Source organism: Phalacrocorax aristotelis, chromosome 2, assembly GCF_949628215.1.
Source record: "Phalacrocorax aristotelis chromosome 2, bGulAri2.1, whole genome shotgun sequence".
In the NCBI taxonomy this organism is placed as follows: domain Eukaryota; kingdom Metazoa; phylum Chordata; class Aves; order Suliformes; family Phalacrocoracidae; genus Phalacrocorax; species Phalacrocorax aristotelis.
In genome coordinates, this window is record NC_134277.1 from 19,713,690 (window position 1) to 19,731,633 (window position 17,944).

At 41.6% G+C, this 17,944-nt stretch overlaps 1 protein-coding gene across 16 annotated transcripts in view; it reads right to left on the bottom strand.

Moving 5' to 3' along the window:
- The window catches only part of KIAA1217 (KIAA1217 ortholog), a 371,380-nt gene that overhangs the window by 22,872 nt on the left and 330,564 nt on the right, over nucleotides 1–17,944 (bottom strand). For all 16 annotated transcript variants that reach the window (XR_012658855.1, XR_012658854.1, XM_075082645.1 and 13 more), the window contains 2 exons: nucleotides 12,958–13,118; nucleotides 6,252–6,427 (listed from right to left, as the gene is read on the bottom strand). Coding sequence is in view for 14 of the 16 variants with exons in the window: in XM_075082645.1 (XP_074938746.1) it covers nucleotides 6,252–6,427; nucleotides 12,958–13,118 (337 nt within the window). In the remaining 2 variants the exon portion in view is untranslated. The remainder of the gene's footprint in view (nucleotides 1–6,251; nucleotides 6,428–12,957; nucleotides 13,119–17,944) is intronic.

The window sequence follows — 17,944 nt, forward strand, 5'->3', positions numbered from 1 at the left end:
TCCTGTTTCTACGATCAGCCAGACTGAAACAGCAAGTGTGCAGTGTGTGCAGCTTTTGCTCAGCATTTGGATTCAAGAATGAATCACTTCAGATATTTTTTTAACCAGTGCTGTCCTGTGCTTCCTCTGGCTCCATCTGGTGCTTCCTCATTACCTTTCCCAATATTCTTTTCCAATGTTTCCATACTTCACATAAATTTTCACAATCCTTCAGACACATAAATTTTATTTTTGTTCTGTGGGGAGCCACTTTTTTTCCATTTAAGGTTGAGACCACATTGCTTTACTGGAGTTTCCACACAGAAGCTTAAAAATTTCTCAAAATAACCTGAAATGCATTACGTGCAACTATACAAACTCCGATGTGAATACCTCAGAAGGATCATGTATTGAATATTTATTCTAAAATAAATCCACCTCTGTTAAGATACCCAATTTACTAACAGAAATATCCTGAGAAGCAGTTTAATTGCATGGTAGAAAACAATGTAAAGCAAACTCCGAACTGACAAATTGGCTACTCATTTTAGCCTAATTTTGGGCCTTATTTCTTGCATCCACACAGGTAGCGGTTTTGCAATTGCTGTAAGAGAACCAAGGTACGGGCTGATTGCCTGAAGAAGGGTAGGGGAAGACTGCCTTCCGCACCAATCGCAGGCCTTGCATTTCCACACATTTCCCTTGTGCCAGCACTGCCACACAAATCCAGCAGAAAATTAATTATTTTCAGCCAGGTCACTTCCTAGATCCATCTCTGTGGATAGGCGACACAAGGAGGCAAAGAGAGGAGTAGGTGGCCAGTAACAGGATAAAAAGGAGAAAATCCCTTGGAGACCATTCACATGAAAGTGGAAGCACAGTCACACAGAACAATAAACGGCAATACAATAGTAGTTCTGATATACAGAGAAACAGAAATAGTATCAGCATCTGAACACTAAATGCACACAGCAAAGCGTTCATTTCGATCCAAAGACTAAGCTTTAGAAACTATAAAACAATTTTGAAATAAAAATCTTAAGTTGCTTCTGAACAGATCAAAAACAGGGAGGTAAATGATCCTGTTCCCATTTTAAGACAGCTTCTCCCAAAAATTCTGCCTTGAGAAAGCCTGGGGGAGTCACGATTTCCACTGGCACAAGCACACTTGTAGGAAACAATTCAAGGGACCACACGATGGCAGTAAGGGAACGTTTCTCGGGACATTTTTCCAGCGGAAGAGGCCCCGATAATGCAGATCTGTCGTCTCTGAGTCTGTCTGCCTTTGCAAAAAGGGGCACAGATACAGTCTAGGAAGGAGCTGGGAAAAGAATTCTTCTTTCTGTCACTTACTGCAACGCAAAGACTCCTTCCCTCCACAACGGTGCTCTACAGTCACGTATCCTCCCTAGTCTCAAGGGCTGATACTGGCACTCAGGCCAGGCAGCGCTGCTTTGGGAATCACAGGGCACGCTCTACTCCCCTTTGTAGGTCAGCACCAGAAAAGCAGCTTCGCAGATGCTGCCATCCGCCAGGCAACAGCAACAAAAAAATAAGCGCAGAAGCTTAAATTGGTTCATGGGTGGGAAGAAAAGAAAGGAACAAGCACAGAACAACGTTATGATGTTTTGGTAGGTTCGTGAGTGTTGGAAATGTAGGGGTAATGGAAAGACTTCCAGGTAGCAGACAACGGCTTTCTTTCCCCTTTGTTCTTTGAGCAGAAATGGAAGGGTCATCATAAACCCCTTTGATTCCATGCACTGATACTATCAAACAAGACAACTGATCCTGAAATTACTCAGGGGACACCATATTACACTGCCTCATCTTGGTAACTGCAAGGGAAAAGAAACTTCAGCCCTCAGGAGCCAAAGCTTGAAATGGATCCAGCAGTCTCCAGCATTTCTTTTCTGTAACTGGGGAAACAACTTGGCTTTATAGATTGGACTGAGCAAACCCAATTAACAAAACACTTACCTTAATGCAGTTTCAGAAGGCTAATACAAGATAAATTATTTTTCTGCATGTATGTTTTACACAGGGGAGCCGAGGCAAACTCTTTCGCTGAGATTTTTTTTTAGGCAAAAAAGCATCAGAGGATCTGTCTCAGATTGCATTATCAGTAGAACAGGTTACAAAATGGACTGACAAAATTAATACTAACAAATCACCCAGGTCAGATGGTATTTGTCCTGGAGTTCAATAGCAACTCGAGGGTGAAACAGTCGAATTATTAATGCTAAGCATCTAACTTCTTGTTTAAAATTGCTTTGGCACCAAAGTAGTAGAAAATGTCATAGATGATACAAATGAATTTTTAAAAAGGGGATGGAGCCATCCAGAGAACTGTACTCTGGTGATACTGACACCCAGAGTGGTGTGATTGACAGATAACAAAATAAAGAATAAACAGTAAAAAATTAATGGACCAATAGATAATTATGCTGTGTTTGGGAGGATTTTGATTTGTGTAGAGAAGGTAAGTCTCACAAATACACAAGGAAACAACAAAAGCATGTGGAAAATCTATAGCCCAAAAGGCTTTCAGCAAGGTATTTCAGGAAAACCTTTCAAGAAAGCGAAGTTGCCATGGGACAAAAGAGGAAATTCTCTCATGGATAAAGTACTGGAAGTAAAAGGAAGGGATCAATGAACAGCTTACTCAATGAATGTAGTTTGCTGGTGGGTTCCGTGGGGATCAGTACTAGGGCTGGTGCGTTTCAACATACTATAAATTATTTAGAAAAGAGGATGAATAGTAGAGTAAAAAAATCTTGAAAGGATATTAAATTATTCAAGGGAATGAAAATAAAGGGTGACTGCAGAGGGCTGTAGGTGGACCATCTGATACTAAGTGACCTGGTAAAAACCAAAGATTTAATTAACTTCTAATGAATGTAAAGTAATGTTCATGAGAAGAGGAAAAATAAAAACAAAACTAACCACACTGAAGCCCAATCATCTCCCCAAAATCTAAGTTTTTATACACAATGATTAACTTTCAACTGACGATCATTCCTTGCATGTGAGACATTGGATTTGTAATGGAAAGCTCATGTGGAACACGAGGACAGGGGGACCGGGACCACACCACTGCATGAAGTCATGGCATGCCTACATTAGATATAGCCATTGCAGGGCTCTCTTCTCTCCCCATTCCTGCCTCACAGATGTACACTAGATTTAGAAAGGGCACACAGATAGGCAACAGGATAACGAAATGTATAGAATGGCTTGTACAAGAGGAGTAACTAAGCAGACCAGGACTTTTCAGGCTGGAAAAGGCACAATCAGAAAATGGAATGGGTGAGTGTCTGTAACATCATGACTAGCATGGAGAGGGTGAATATTCTGCTGTACATAATCTAAGAGTTTGGGAATTGATTGACAGATGAAAGATTAAAAAACAAGCATAAAGAGGTTCTTTCTACCCAAAAAAGAATAACGCTATAGAATTCATTGTGCTTAGATGCTGTACACAACAACCAAGTTTACACAGATTTTTAAAAAATGCATAAGTCTGTGAAAGGTAAACAACCTATGCATAGCTTTTACATATGAAGATACCATCTCTGACTTGGAAAATCCCTGAGCTACAAGTCATTAAAAGCAAGGAGTCATGCTCTGAGCATTTTACCATGTTCTTATATCCTTTCCCAAGTTATCTGCTACCAGTGGCTCTTCAAGACCGCTAAGTGGAGTTTTCTTTGTACTGAGCATGGCTATTCTTACAAGAAAGTCACATACTTTTCCTAACAAAAATATAAATTGTAACTTACTATGGATCATATACAATTATACAGCTAGGATGTGGCTACAATTTAAATACTGTGCTTGTAAGCACCCCGCTATTAAAATGCTTACAACAATCTACAACATATAGTAGTCATACCTGTAACATGTGCCTCACAGCACAAATACTTCATTACTCAATCTGACATATCATCGTAATTTGTCCTTGGTCTGCTAAACTTTAAGGCTAATATCTACAACCACAGAAATGTCCTATATGCCATCTCTAATGTTGAATCAAAAGACGAGATAGAAGAAAACCTACCCAGTTAATTCTGAGTACGTATTTCACTGTTACAAGTGTGAACAAACACTATGTTTAACAGCGTTACTTATATTTCATTAGATATCTCTGAACTGTAATCCTGCTACAGCTGTGACACACACGGGCACACTTCTATAGGCACCATCATGAATAGCTGCTCAACAGAAACCTTGCTCTGAAATGTACACTGACATTTCTGCTGTTTACAACATGAAACTGCCAATATTTTTTTTTTTTATTTCCCAGTGATAATCTCTAGAATGGCAGAAAGGAGAGCTTTTTAATCTGAGATTTACCACTTCACAGTCATAAATACACTTTTGTAAGTACTGTAGAAATCCTTAAGCTCCCGTGTCTTGCGTGAAGCCAGTCTACTGATTTAGTCCTATGATTTAAGAAAGGTCAAGAGAGCAACAGTTGAAAGCCTAAGAAATGGTAATTGTTTTGTTCTGTTGCTTTGCATTTGTTTATACATCTGCACTGGGATCAGCTTAATTGAGGGTGCCTATATAGAGTGCTAACCTTTTTCTGAATACTGCCAGTGACATTTGATGTGTAATTTTGTGATGTATGCTCTTCATTATTAACAGCCATCAGCTGTTGAACTTAAAGCACTGTCATCAGATGTGCTTTTTCTTTTGGGCTATGAGCCTGCAAATGTGCAAATACATCATAAAGAAATCTCATTGGACTCAACTGATGAAAAATAATTGTTTGTGATCTAATGTCTGTTTCTAGCATGTCTCTAAAAGGGTTGAATTAACAATTACAGCCCATGCATGATCCAAGATACTTTCCTGTAACGTTAACAAATGAAGAAGCAGAGAAACAGCAGAAACTCTGTAAGCAGGAAAAGATTCCAAACTCTGATAAAACAGAACCATATTGTAATCAAAGTCATATCCTAAATGAACAGCTGTACCAACTAATGCCATTTGCACTTGACCTCACTCAGTATCCATTTTATGAGGCAATGCGATGAACAACCACCACACAAATTATTCTTTCCACAGAGAACAAACAATCCAAAAACTAGGCAATGAGGTACACAGGAATAAAGCAATGAACAGGAGGGTAATTACTTAAGGCTACAACACAGTGTTATTTAAACTACAACCCAGCTGAGAAGGTTATACACACCTGGACACACATGCTGGACACAGCATGGACTACTACATATTAAACTTTTCTTCACAGAAGAACATTCTACTTTGTCTTTACAGATGCACCATTTTTATTACAAATCTTACTCATCTAACAACACATTGATCAACAGGAAAGATTTACTCTCCTTAGCTGTCAATAACTGTACTCCTATGGCTCTTCAATCATCATTTCCAGTGACAAGCTGACTATAAAGTTCCACTCCATTATGGAGCAGTTCTTCAGGTGTGAACTAAATGCAGTAATGAGAAATAATTATTTATATAGCATCTTACAAATGTGAGTGTTAGAACTAGTTAAATTGTTTATTGATTTCAGCTTCATCTTGCCTCCTGCTGACTCTGAACATGAACGAAAACAAACAACTAGATCCCACCAGCCTTGTTAGGCCAAAGTTTTGGGGAAAAAAAGAGTCTTAAAAAGAGCCTTTACACAGCAACAAAAAAAAAAAAGTAAAGTATTTTTATCTGCAGTTAAGCGTATGGAAACCCCAGTGAGTAAATTTTAGACAGACACTGGCATTGCTGACTGCAATTAAACTTCAATACTCTATTCATGAGTTTCCCCTACCTCTCCCATGCAATAGCCAAAGCAAATACTATTGGAATCTGATTTTCATACTTAAAGCCAAACTCAGTACCTTCCTTTGCATCCATCTGTTCTTGAGGGAATTCCTTCCTACTTCCCTAAAGCATAATACATAAAGCTGAAGGGGAAACCTAAGGTAGGGAGAGGCTTCAGAAGATGGAGGTGGTCATGGTCCTTAGAGTCACCTGTCCCTTTACAGGGGACTTCTGAAGAGGTTGAAACTCTTTGTACTGGTGGGACTTACCCTGTGGGAACCAGTGATTTGTACAACACAGACACAGTTTTATAGCCAATATGAATGCAAGGAAAAACAGCTAAAACAGTATTCACAGGTGCAGCTTCACTGAAGTTTGACTAGTTTTAGGTTTAAAGTTTTAGTAAACTGGAGTTTTCACTAAAGATACTACTTTATGGAAGAAAAATTCAGGCAAAAGCCACAAATTCTAAGAGATTCTCAACCCACCATAACTTCTTTACAATCTTTTCTTCCTCGTTGAGGTATTTCTGCCTTTCTTGTTCCACCAGGTTGCGCTGTCGCTGCACAGGATCTTCAAGCCTCTTCACTGTTTCAATCATTTTGCCATTGATTTCCAGCTCTGCTTTCTTCACCATTGCCCTCAGCATCTCCTGGTTCTGCAGCTGTTGTACAAAAGAAATCAACTTCAATTTTTCCTGCTTGACTGACATCCCTGGCAACAGAATACATTGCAGAGCTCAGAAATAGGTTGGGATAAACACACCCGTACAGTGAGAGAGGGTTTTAACCTTCTTTCCCTCTTTAACTTTACCTATAAACATCATTCCATAAGGAAGTGTTGGGGTTAAGAAAAGCCTAAATCTGATTAACTTCTAATATGTATATCTAACTTGTGAGCTGACGAATGAAAAACGTTGGGATCAGTACACCACCTTCAGTGCATAACTTCTGCAAGGATTGTGGCCCCTTTATTCTGCTCAGTCCATCATGAATCAAGAATTAATCATGCCTCACAAGAATGCTGGAAGCTTGACTTCCACTTTGCATGTATCTCATACGTTTATGCATCACACTGCCCATACATGCCTGGTGGATAATCCCACACATTAATGACAAGGCTGGAACGCACTGCTGTTCTCAGAATGGAATTTTTCAGTCTCTCAAGTGACAGAAGAAGGGTTGTGCCATCCGGTGTCATTTGGTACAGACACACAGCTCATCTGCAATACATAAAACCTCCCTTACTCACCAAAAAAAACCCTTTAAAATATGGTAATTTTCTGAGAATTGTAAAAGTCACGCTTCCTTTCTTGTCTTAGCTTTCTGTTAAGTTTCTAAAGCATTCATTTTCTTACTGATATTAAGTTTGCAGAGCAAAACACAGCTAAGAAAACAAACTGGACTGTACTCTTCTGTGGCTAGCCCTAGAACAGCTATGCCCCACACTCACACAAACAAAACCTGTTTAAGTCTCATATGCAAATCACAAGTTTCAAAGTGATAAGCAGGGCTCCATCTAGTCACAGCTTTAGGATATAGGCAACATGAACACAACCCTGTAAGCCCAGCAGCCTTCTCATACTGTAAGACTTTAAAAAACACCCGTGTCAATTGGAAGACAAAGTTCCAGTTCTAAAACTAGGAACTGAACCGTCAGCTGTCTTCTAAACATCCAGGCTTAATAGCCAAACTACATTTAACATACAAAATAAAAACACTGTCTAATAGGAAGGATCACAAAAATGGGTTACCTACAAGAGAGTAGAATGCAACAAGATTTCTTTTTAAGTTGATTCAAGAGAATTCACAGGAGGAAAAAAAGCCTTTGCCCAGGTCATTCTTTGCAGTCAGTACAGGAATTAGAGGAACAAACTCAGCTCTCCCCTCCTGGCTCTTCAGTCCTTGTGCCTGCCTGCCTTCTCCAGCGACACAGCTGTGATGACAGGGAGGGTAACACTTCACTGAAAGTGTGGCGGGGGAGTTGTTAGCTCAAAACTCAGCTGAAGATAAGTGTTAGCAGTTAGGGAAAAAAAATGAAGCTGGAAAACACTTGAAACAGCGCAGATTTATAAACATTGTCAGCTGCTTTATACTAGACTGGATTCTTTTGGAGACAGTGCATATGTGTATTTTTCCTCACTATGGGATTAACGTTTGGGTTTGATAAATCAAAACCTCTTGTAATGAGGCCAGCACAGCTATCTGAGACACATATCTCTTACATCGCTCCACATTTTCAAGAAGGAAAACATAAATGAATGAATAAATGAGTGAATGAGCATGTAACTCTTCAGTCATACAGTTTATTCACAGCTTTTTAAAAAGTGGGGAAATTTGACACAGGGCAGTGACTTGGGAAATGTGAAACAACTGATCTGAGGTCAGCGAGAAGGTCAATAATGGAATCTGACTTAAGTGTCAGGTGTCCAGAATTTAAGTCCCCTAAGTTCCTCAGCTGGTAACAGTGACTCCCAGAAATACCAAAATTGAGTAAGTGTGTGTGTGAGGTTGTGCAATGGCAGGCACAATTTTTTTTCCTATTATGGGGGTAAATAGGGGATCTATATTTATTGTAGTGACACCTACAGCTAAGGTGCTTGTCATTTATGTTTATGCAGTGATTGAATAGTATTAGAAAGCTTCAGTCATAAAACTTCATCCATTTCTGATAACAAGGTTAGGGAAAAAAAACCAAACTCAACAATATTTCAAAAAACTTGTATCTTGAGGACTCCCAAATCTCAGTGTTTGGAGTGAGCTTCTGAAGTCTGGGAAATGACTCATCTTGGTATCAACAAGATGGCTTTGCCATTTCTATGAAAATTCATGCAACACTTGGCTAGTTCTGCAAAACCTGGGTTTGTTCATGCTTGGGGAACAGGGACAGAAGATGAGAAGGGCGAGGCACAAATGGGTGCAGAGAGAGAAGAGAAGGAATTGGGGAGAGGAGTAATTGTGGACTTAAGCAGGGCAGAGTCACCAGCCAAAGGACAACATGAGGCAGGGTGAGTGGGAGCAGAGGGGAAGAGCTGTGGGTGAGGAAGAGGAGGTAGCCGCTGACCACTACAGCACATTTACCTCCACATTCTGGAACTGAACTTGATTCCTATCTTTATTCTGCCAGCAGGTATCAGATCTGAGACCGCCTGGCTGAGTGTACACACCCCATTTGTTCCTCAGACCACCTCTGCCAGTTACTGCACCACCTGAAGTAGAAGTTTTATGGATCTGCCAGAGTTATTCTGGTTCCACAGAGTGGAACTTTTTGTACTTCAAGTTTGCTTGTAAAACAAGCCAAATAAACTATCTTAGACATTCACACTTGAAAATAGGCTGTTAAAACACTGTTCAAGTTCCAAAGTCGAGTGCTCAAAGGTAAATAAAAGCAATGCAGGTTTTCCCATCACCACCAAATGGCAATTTGTTGCTAATTAGAGTTAGCTTGACTTGTAACTGCAAGCAGCAATCCATCAGAAAGAAATTTAACATAGTTTTTTTGGAATTCTAGCATCCTCTCCTACATTCATTACCCTTGGATCTCACTCCCAGCCTCACCAGTCTCTCCTGATACCTACCTTGTCCCTCTTTTGCTACTGCTCAAGCCATTATCTATCACGGCTCTCTCACAAGTACCCCAGCATCATCTCTGGCACCCACTTCAAGAACAATCCGATTACCAGTTTAGTTCACTTTGAACCAATTATTATCTATGATACAGTTAACTGGAAAATCAAGTAGGTGCTCACAGCCTTGCTTCTCTTTAGGAGGCAAGCATGACCTGTCCAGTGGGAGCCTCCCAGACCCTGCTGGGAGAGGCTTCTGCGCCACCCACCTCCCCACACACTACAGTGCTCAGCCACAACCAGGGACTGACTGCCTCCAGCTCAGGATCTCTGTAGAATCTAATTCCTGAAGTTTGTTACCATACACAGATTAAATGAAGTCTCACCAATTCTATAATGCAGCTCAAAACATATTTGAATTTCTAATTCAAAGTTACACTTGTGAGACTGATTATCATATACCATTTATGACAGTATTATTATTACATTTTCTATCCTTCCTGCAGCACTCATTTCCCTGCAAATAATACATTGAGTGAAGGAAAAGCATGTATGCATACACATCCCTCATGCTGAACCTTAATCATATCTAACTCCTTTCCCTTAAAAATTGTTCAATTAAAGAAAGGAAGGAATAGACAAAAAAAAAATCCAACGTATGTATGAGCTAATGATACAACGACCACATACTCTAAGGCTTGGTTCAAACCTGCCACTAAGAGTTCTCATTATCTGGGAGTGCAGAATGAACCCCACTGAACTCCTTATGGGCTCCAGTCTTTTTAACAACGAATGCATCCAGGACACAAGCTGGGTTATAGCCGATCTCTGGCAATGAGGAAAACTCCACAGCACGATGAAACTAGTCCTTCTTGAGGATCTCTGAAAACCAGAGCGCTGAAGGAAGATGCTAGTGGAGCAGCAAGAAGTGTATCTAACCTCTAGCAACAGCCATGATGCAAATGTCTTTATTTCAAGAATCTCTGGTTAAAATCCAACCACAGACTGAAAGAGTCTTAACTTTTTGGTTGCATCTGGTAACATATACATTTAACTGGTGTGTGAATCCATACATCTGGATCAATTGTTGCTGGGTATGTTTTAAAAAGAGGATTTTGCCAGCACAGGCAAAGGCTACATGAATGAACGGGTCCATTCTAGCATGCATTTCTCTGATTCTATGAAGCAAACGAGCAAGAACTTACAATGATATCATCAATTGAAAATTGAACCACAGAGAGTAATAAATAGAGTTTTATGTCCTGTTCCTGTTTCTTAGTTATCCTGCCAAATTTTGTGCCTGTGCAATCATCTTTTTCAGTTCTTTGGAAGTGTTTCTTTTAGTCTGTCACTGTATGAAAAAAAATCACACAAACAGGAACAAACTGACTGCCAACCCAGGAGAAACAGTGAAAGTGAAAAATATGAAGTACTGTCAAACACATTATGCAAACAACCTGGAAAAACAGAAAAATACTTTTCCCTTTTACTTATTTTCTAAAAAACCATAGCACAAATTTTTTTCACTGCAAGTGTGATATCTCAGCACTCTTCAGTTTAAAACACTAACTGTTTCACTTGCTGCCCTACAAACTGTAAGCTCTTTTTCAAAATAATTCCACCCATTCAGGAAAGCCACAACAAAACCTCACTCTCATCAATGTAATTTCTATGTAATATACCAAAGTTTCCCTTGAGCTACAGATTCTTCCTTCCGACTGTCACAAATTTGCCCACTTCCTACCTGCACAATGCACCATATTTGCTATCATTTCTGAAATCAGGGAAGCCAGCCAGAGTTAATGAGCACACTCGGGATATGTCCTTTTTTTCCTTCTCAAGACTTCCTTGGCAGCATTGATTTGTGCAGATGGTACAAGCTTCTTCACTCCTGTGTGCCATAATGCTATATCTGATCAAAAGCAAGGTTACTGCCCCAGGCGGGGCCGTGGAGACAAGGTGCAGCTGGAGAAATGCCACCTCCTTGGTGAGCAGGCCCTGAGAGAGCAATGTGCTCACTGCCTTCAGCACAGCACTGCAACCTCCATCCCACTTTATGAGGCCACATGCTAAGCACAGCTGGTGGCCAGACTGCAGGTGTTTGCCAAGAGCTGCATTTGGTACACAGGGTTACAGAAGGACAGAGGGACTGCAGTGGTTTGTGGCACAAAAGTGGAAGAATATGCACTTATACATAATGTGCCAGGGCAGAGATTCCAAGCCAGAGCCTTGAAATTAGGTGGGGACCATGATGGTCAGCACATATGCAGCATGGCTGGGAACAGCTTTTGAAAGATACATTTGCTATAGGAATATACTCATCCTAAACTGAAAATATAAATACATGGGTGCTGCTGTATCACAGGCAGAGGTCACCTGGCTGACACAACAGTTTGCTCCAAATGCCTTCTGCCATCTCTTCATTACCAGCAATCTGAGCACAGGACCTTGACACAACATCTTCAGTCTTGGCCACATTTTTTTACCCTGATGTTTACCTCACCCTTCTGCTCCCTTGCCCTATGTCTCGTTCATAATTCAGTTTCCTTCACTTAAGGAAGTGAAGGCAAAATGTGCTCTGAATCCTGAGCTGTATTATCATTACTCTGTTCTAAAATTAATCATCAAATCAATGGAGACTGACATAGTACCACTCCCATATTCAAAACCACCCTGGTTGTAATAGCAGTAGCTACCTACAATACCAAACAGGTGATGTCACTTTCCAGGCAAGGAAGACTGGCAGAGTATTGAAGTTTCCCCTGCTGTCCACTTTGCCTTACAAGAAATTGCTTTACCTTCTTTTATATCTTCTGAGACAATACACAGTGCTCTTCAGTTTCCAATTAAGTGAAGGGCTGAAGACATGTACAGATGCATAAGCTTATTTTCACAGCGTCTGAGATGAACAGCATATATTTACATTTGCAGCATGATGGTACGTGTCAATAGAATATTTTGGTTAACTCTTCATTGTTCTTATTGTTTCTTGCAGGTTTTGAGGTGTTGATGTGTGTTAGGAAGGTACTGGTAAAATGTGTAAGTAAGTAAGGCACAACAAACCTTTGCAGAAACTTCTGAAATACCTTTTTCCCTTGCTGCTCAGGTTGGCTATTCTTCTGGATTTTGTAAATACAGGACTCAAACTCTGGCTTAATGCATATCTACTGATCCTCAGCTCCATTTGGGTTTCCTGACATCAAAGTGGTTTATTCAGGAACTTAAAAACTGTCCCAACTGTAAACAGTATGGAGCAGGAACATGGCTCTTCCAACGTATTTTTACAGCACATAGCATAGCAGGGTCCAAACTGTAATCAAAGACTTGATATTATTGTAATATAAATACTGCTTTAATGTCTAGAGTCATCAAACAGAACTAGAAATGAAGTTTTTTTCTCAATATGTGAGCAGCAGTAGTTAAACTGAGCCAATTCTCATACCTCTAGGACTATGAAAGTAGCGTATGCTAAAGCAGAATACGCTTTTCTGTCTATAATACTTGGGTGTCTCTTTTGCTAGAACTCTGCTACTGAGAATCACTAGTGTACAAAACGTAAGAGGGAGGAAGGGAGGAAGGCAGGCATGTGCTGACAACCCACTTTCCTGGCATTACCCAGATAAGCATACCTGTAGCTGCTTCATCTGATGCAGCTGCAGCCGTAGATCGGACACGTTGCGTTTCATACCATGCAGGCTGACTTGCATTGATGGGGCTCCAGCAGGGTGATGGATGACAGCTGACTCCACAGCTGCCAATGCGTTCTTCCCCCCAGATATGTTAGCAGCACCTGCAATAAGCAGCAGCACAGACTGAGCTGACCTGCAGAGAAGGTGCAAACATGATTCTTCCTCTTCCAACAGAATCCACAAGTATTTCATACAGATGGACAAGAAAAGAAAATTACAACTGCCAATGCTAGTATTAACAGGGGACTGGCACCTCCTTGTCCAATATATTTTGAGGGAAGACAATACAATATCAGAGTGTATCTGTGCTGGAACCTCAGCCATATCAGAGCACTGCATTTCCACACGACTGCTTCCTACCACCTGTAGTGGAGATGGGATAATAAGCCATAACTGCAGATTACACAAAACAGCAGAAAATCAAAATGGTGCTGAAATCAGCTTCAGGATTGTCCTCCCAGGAGCCATCACAGTCTGAGTTGATGCAAATTCACAGAACTCCTGAACTGCATATTTGTTGATTAATTATCACTGGAGAGAGATTCAGTCAAACTGCCAAGCATGGGGAAAAGGTTTCTATAGAGAAACTTCCTTTGCTGCTTAAAGTACGATTGCATTATTTCTATCAGGTGTCTCCAACAGCTACTGTACAAAACCATGAGAAGACAAATGAAACAATGGTGCAGCAGAGAACTGCTCTCCAGCCATGTTGCATCTACCCACTCCCCCTTAGTCTGTCATTTATTCAGGACTGTGTTTACAAGGGAATACAGCATAACACAAGGAAGTGAGCTGAGCCACACTCTGAGAATAACCATCAGTGTCCTCACAAGGCTTTCTTCATTAAATAATGCTGTTCCTTTACACGGCATCAATGTCAAGCCTCTTCTTTTCAGTCTGAAGTACCTGGGAAGAAGCTTTATTTACAGGGTGCAAGCAAATTCCACTTCATCATCTAATAGTCATGTTACAGCTTCTCCTAGAAATTTACACCTACATACTAATATTCTTCAACTTTTCTTTCTAATGTTCTAATAAGTACAGCACTATGTAGCCCTGTGTACTCTTCTAATCACAATACCGGATCCACCTTTTCCCTCAGGCTCAGACAGCTCAGATGGCTGCCACTCCCTGAATCATAGAACCATAGAGTGGTTTAGGTTGGAAGGGACCTTTAGAGGTCATCCAGTCCAACCCCCCTGCAGTGAGCAGGGACATCTTCAACTAGACCAGGTTGCTCAGAGGCTGTCCTACCTGGCCTGGAACATTTCCAGGGGTGGGGCATCTACCACCTCCCCGGGCAACCTGTGCCAGTGTGTCACCACCCTCATTGTAAAAACCTTTTTCCTTATATCCAGTCTAAATTTACCCTCCTTTAGTTTAAAACCATTTCCCCTTGTCCTGCCACAACAGGTCTTGCTAAAGAGGTTGCCCCCATCCCTCCTATAGTTCCCATTTAAGTACTGGAAGGCCGCAATAAGGTCTCCCTGCGGCCTTCTCCTCTCCAGGCTGAACAACCCCAATTCTCTCAGCCTGTCCTCACAGGAGAGGTGCTCCAGCCCTCGGATCATTTTTGTGGCCTCCTCTGGACCTGCTCCAACAGGTCCATGTCCCTCTTGTGCTGAGGGCTCCAGAGCTGGATGCATTATTACTATTGCATTATCAGCCCCTCACTACAGGAAGGACATTGAGGTGCTGAAGCATGTCCAAAGAAGAGTAATGAAGCTGGTGAAGGGTCTGGAGAACAAGCATCATGAGGAGCAGCTGAGGGAGCTGGAGTCATTTAGCCTGGAGAAAGGGAGGCTGTGAGGAGCCCTTATCGCTCTCTACAACTGCCTGACAGGAGGTTGTAGCAAGGTGGGTGTTGGTCTCTTTTCCCAAGTAACGAGTGACAGGATGAGAGGAAACAACCTCAAGTTGCATCAGGGGAGGTTTAGATTGGATATTGGGAAAAAAATTTTCACCAAAAGGGTTATCCAACATTGGAACAGGCTGCCCAGGGACATGGTTGAGTCACCGTCCCAGGAGGTATTTAAAAGACATGTAGACGTGGTGCTTAGGGACATGGTTTAATGACAGACTTGGCAGTGTTAACAGTTGGATTCGATGATCTTAATGGTCTTTTCCAACCAAAATTATTCTATGATTCTATGTTATGATTATGTCATTCCCCACTTCATTTTCTTCCTTTTCTATGAATAAAACAAAAAATCTGAGGAAACAGAAAATAACTCATCAATGGATCTGCACAGGGATTTTGGTTATCATTTGCTCCCACAATCACACAATCTATCAAATTCAATGAAATTAAACAGAAACTAGCGCTGTGAGCTTTTCTTTGTCTGTTGAAGGCAAATTTCCAGTGCACCAAAGGGCATGACACATTCTTCTGGCTGGAAGAAGCGTGAACCCAAGAGCGGTAAGTTTTATCCCCACCCTCTCATCCCTAGAGATCTTCTCAACCAGTAAAGTCTCCAAATGTGCCCAAGTGTACAGCTCATCATAACAACACATTGTTATTCATTTGCTGACAGGTGTGGATACCTCAAACATAGCCTTTGCAAAATTCATCTGGGGGAAGAATTTTTAAAGGGTGGAAATTACGCCAGACTATTTTTATTTAAAACCAGGCTGAAAGGTTTCTGAAAATCATGTTTCTCGCTTTACCTACATTTGCAATTCCTGTCCATAAATGCACAGAAAGCACGGGCCCTTCTGGCTGCACCCATTCTACATACAGCGTGTCACGCCACAGGCTTCCAGAGACATGCTCAAACAAAAAGCTGTTCTATCCTGGTGCTGGCCGTTGTAATGCTATACCTTACCTACATGCGCTCCAGCTAGATCTGCTCAGTGCTTCAACAACGGCACTTTTCATTTCACTGCTGAGCAAGCTGCTGCGCATTTTTGCTATACTCCAGTATGATTCAATGCTCTCTTGACTTTCAGAGAGCTGCTTAAGAGAAAGCAACACTCAAGAAATAAACAGTCCTTGTTCACTGCCGTTCTGTACGCACTCCATGCTTCAGTCTAATATATGCTAATACTTATCTGTCTACATTTACACTGTAGTTTTTCCTACAGTCAAGCAGCTATTTCCCTCCCACAAGCACTATTTTTTGCAATTTTTTTAAGAAAAGGGTATTTAGTTCATAAACCATACAGACAGAAACCACCAGAGAGTCTGAAAAATGTGGATCAGCCTCCAAGAGTTCTGATCCCTAGCCACATATCTGGACTATTTTTGAAAGCACATCTACCTTTCTGCTATTCTTTGCCTCAAGCAAAAGCTCCAAAACCTCAGGCCCCGACCCTGTGCTGATGCAGCCAAGGCATGAATCAGTCTCCACCAGTCTCTCCCCCCAAGCTGGACCCCAGTCAAATCACATATTTTCGCAGGAAGGGGTGCCTGCTTTCCTTTTAGTGTAGATGGACTGTGATCTGCTTCTGTAAACAATAAATGTCTCCAACTCCCTACAAAGCAGCTCTCCTCCTCCTCTGCTGCCTCGGCCACCTACTCTCACCATTAGGTACTCTCAGCTGCCACAGTGGCCCTGCTGAAGAGCGTGCTCAGACCTGTGAAGCACAACGTGGGACTCCTGAGGATGTGGAATACAACCACAAACACTGAGTGAGCATGGGAGCTCAGTAAGGATCAGCAGCTGATTTCTCAGAGATACATACTTTCATCAAAAAGGAATAAAAGAGCAGCTGAATGAGGGGCTGCATCATCTAGGGAATACAGCTCACTTTTGGAAATACTCCCAGGCTGTAGCTTTGCGATTAGGTGTGCGGCCAGGTGGATTGAAGGGAAAGCAACAGCATTGGCTCTCAGGTTTGTAAATAAACCCTTGCTAGATAAGGGGTCCCTAAGACAATGGACAAAACAAACGTTAACTGATTTTTATGAAGGCTAATACACTAAGCTGTCAATTTTCAAGTACAGAGAGAACTGATGTGCAGAAAGGGGAAAGGTTTGCTGTTTTCCCAAACTCAGGAAGGTAAGGAACACAACTGTGACTCCCTGACACTTGACCTTTGCTGCAGAATCACAGAATCATAGAATGGTTTAGGTTGGAAGGGACCTTTAGGGGTCATCTAGTTCAACCACCCCTGCAGTGAGCAGGGACATCTTCAAATAGATCAGGTTGCTCAGAGGCCTGTCCTACCTGACCTGGAACATTTCCAGGGGTGGGGCATCTACCACCTCCCCGGGCAACCTGTGCCAGTGTGTCACCACCCTCATTGTAAAAACCTTTTTCCTTATATCCAGTCTAAATTTACCCTCCTTTAGTTTAAAACCATTTCCCCTTGTCCTGCCACAACAGGTCTTGCTAAAGAGGTTGCCCCCATCCCTCCTATAGTTCCCATTTAAGTACTGGAAGGCCGCAATAAGGTCTCCCCGCGGCCTTCTCTTCTCCAGGCTGAACAACCCCAACTCTCTCAGCCTGTCCTCACAGGAGAGGTGCTCCAGCCCTCGGATCATTTTTGTGGCCTCCTCTGGACCTGCTCCAACAGGTCCATGTCCCTCTTGTGCTGAGGGCTCCAGAGCTGGACACAGTACTCCAGGTGGGGTCTCACCAGAGGCACCAGAGTGGTTGTAAAGTCACGACTCTCCTCCTGTTTTCCAGATTTTATTTTTCTTTCTAAAGTGCTAAGATTTTGTTTTGAAGCAGGCTAGAAGAAAAGGCCATCAGATGACACCCAGTAATGTTTCTTCACAAATTACTCATGTCCTTATTAAAGAGCCATAATATTCTCAAGCATCATTTCAGGAGACACATGACAGTTACTTAGTTCTCTTTCCATCCATTTAGAATCCACTAAACAAATAGGCAAATGCAATGTTAAGGATGCAATTCCATCATTAACAAGCTGTTCTGGCCAGGCTCTAAAGTACCCTTAAAAGAATAAAATATTCTCTATG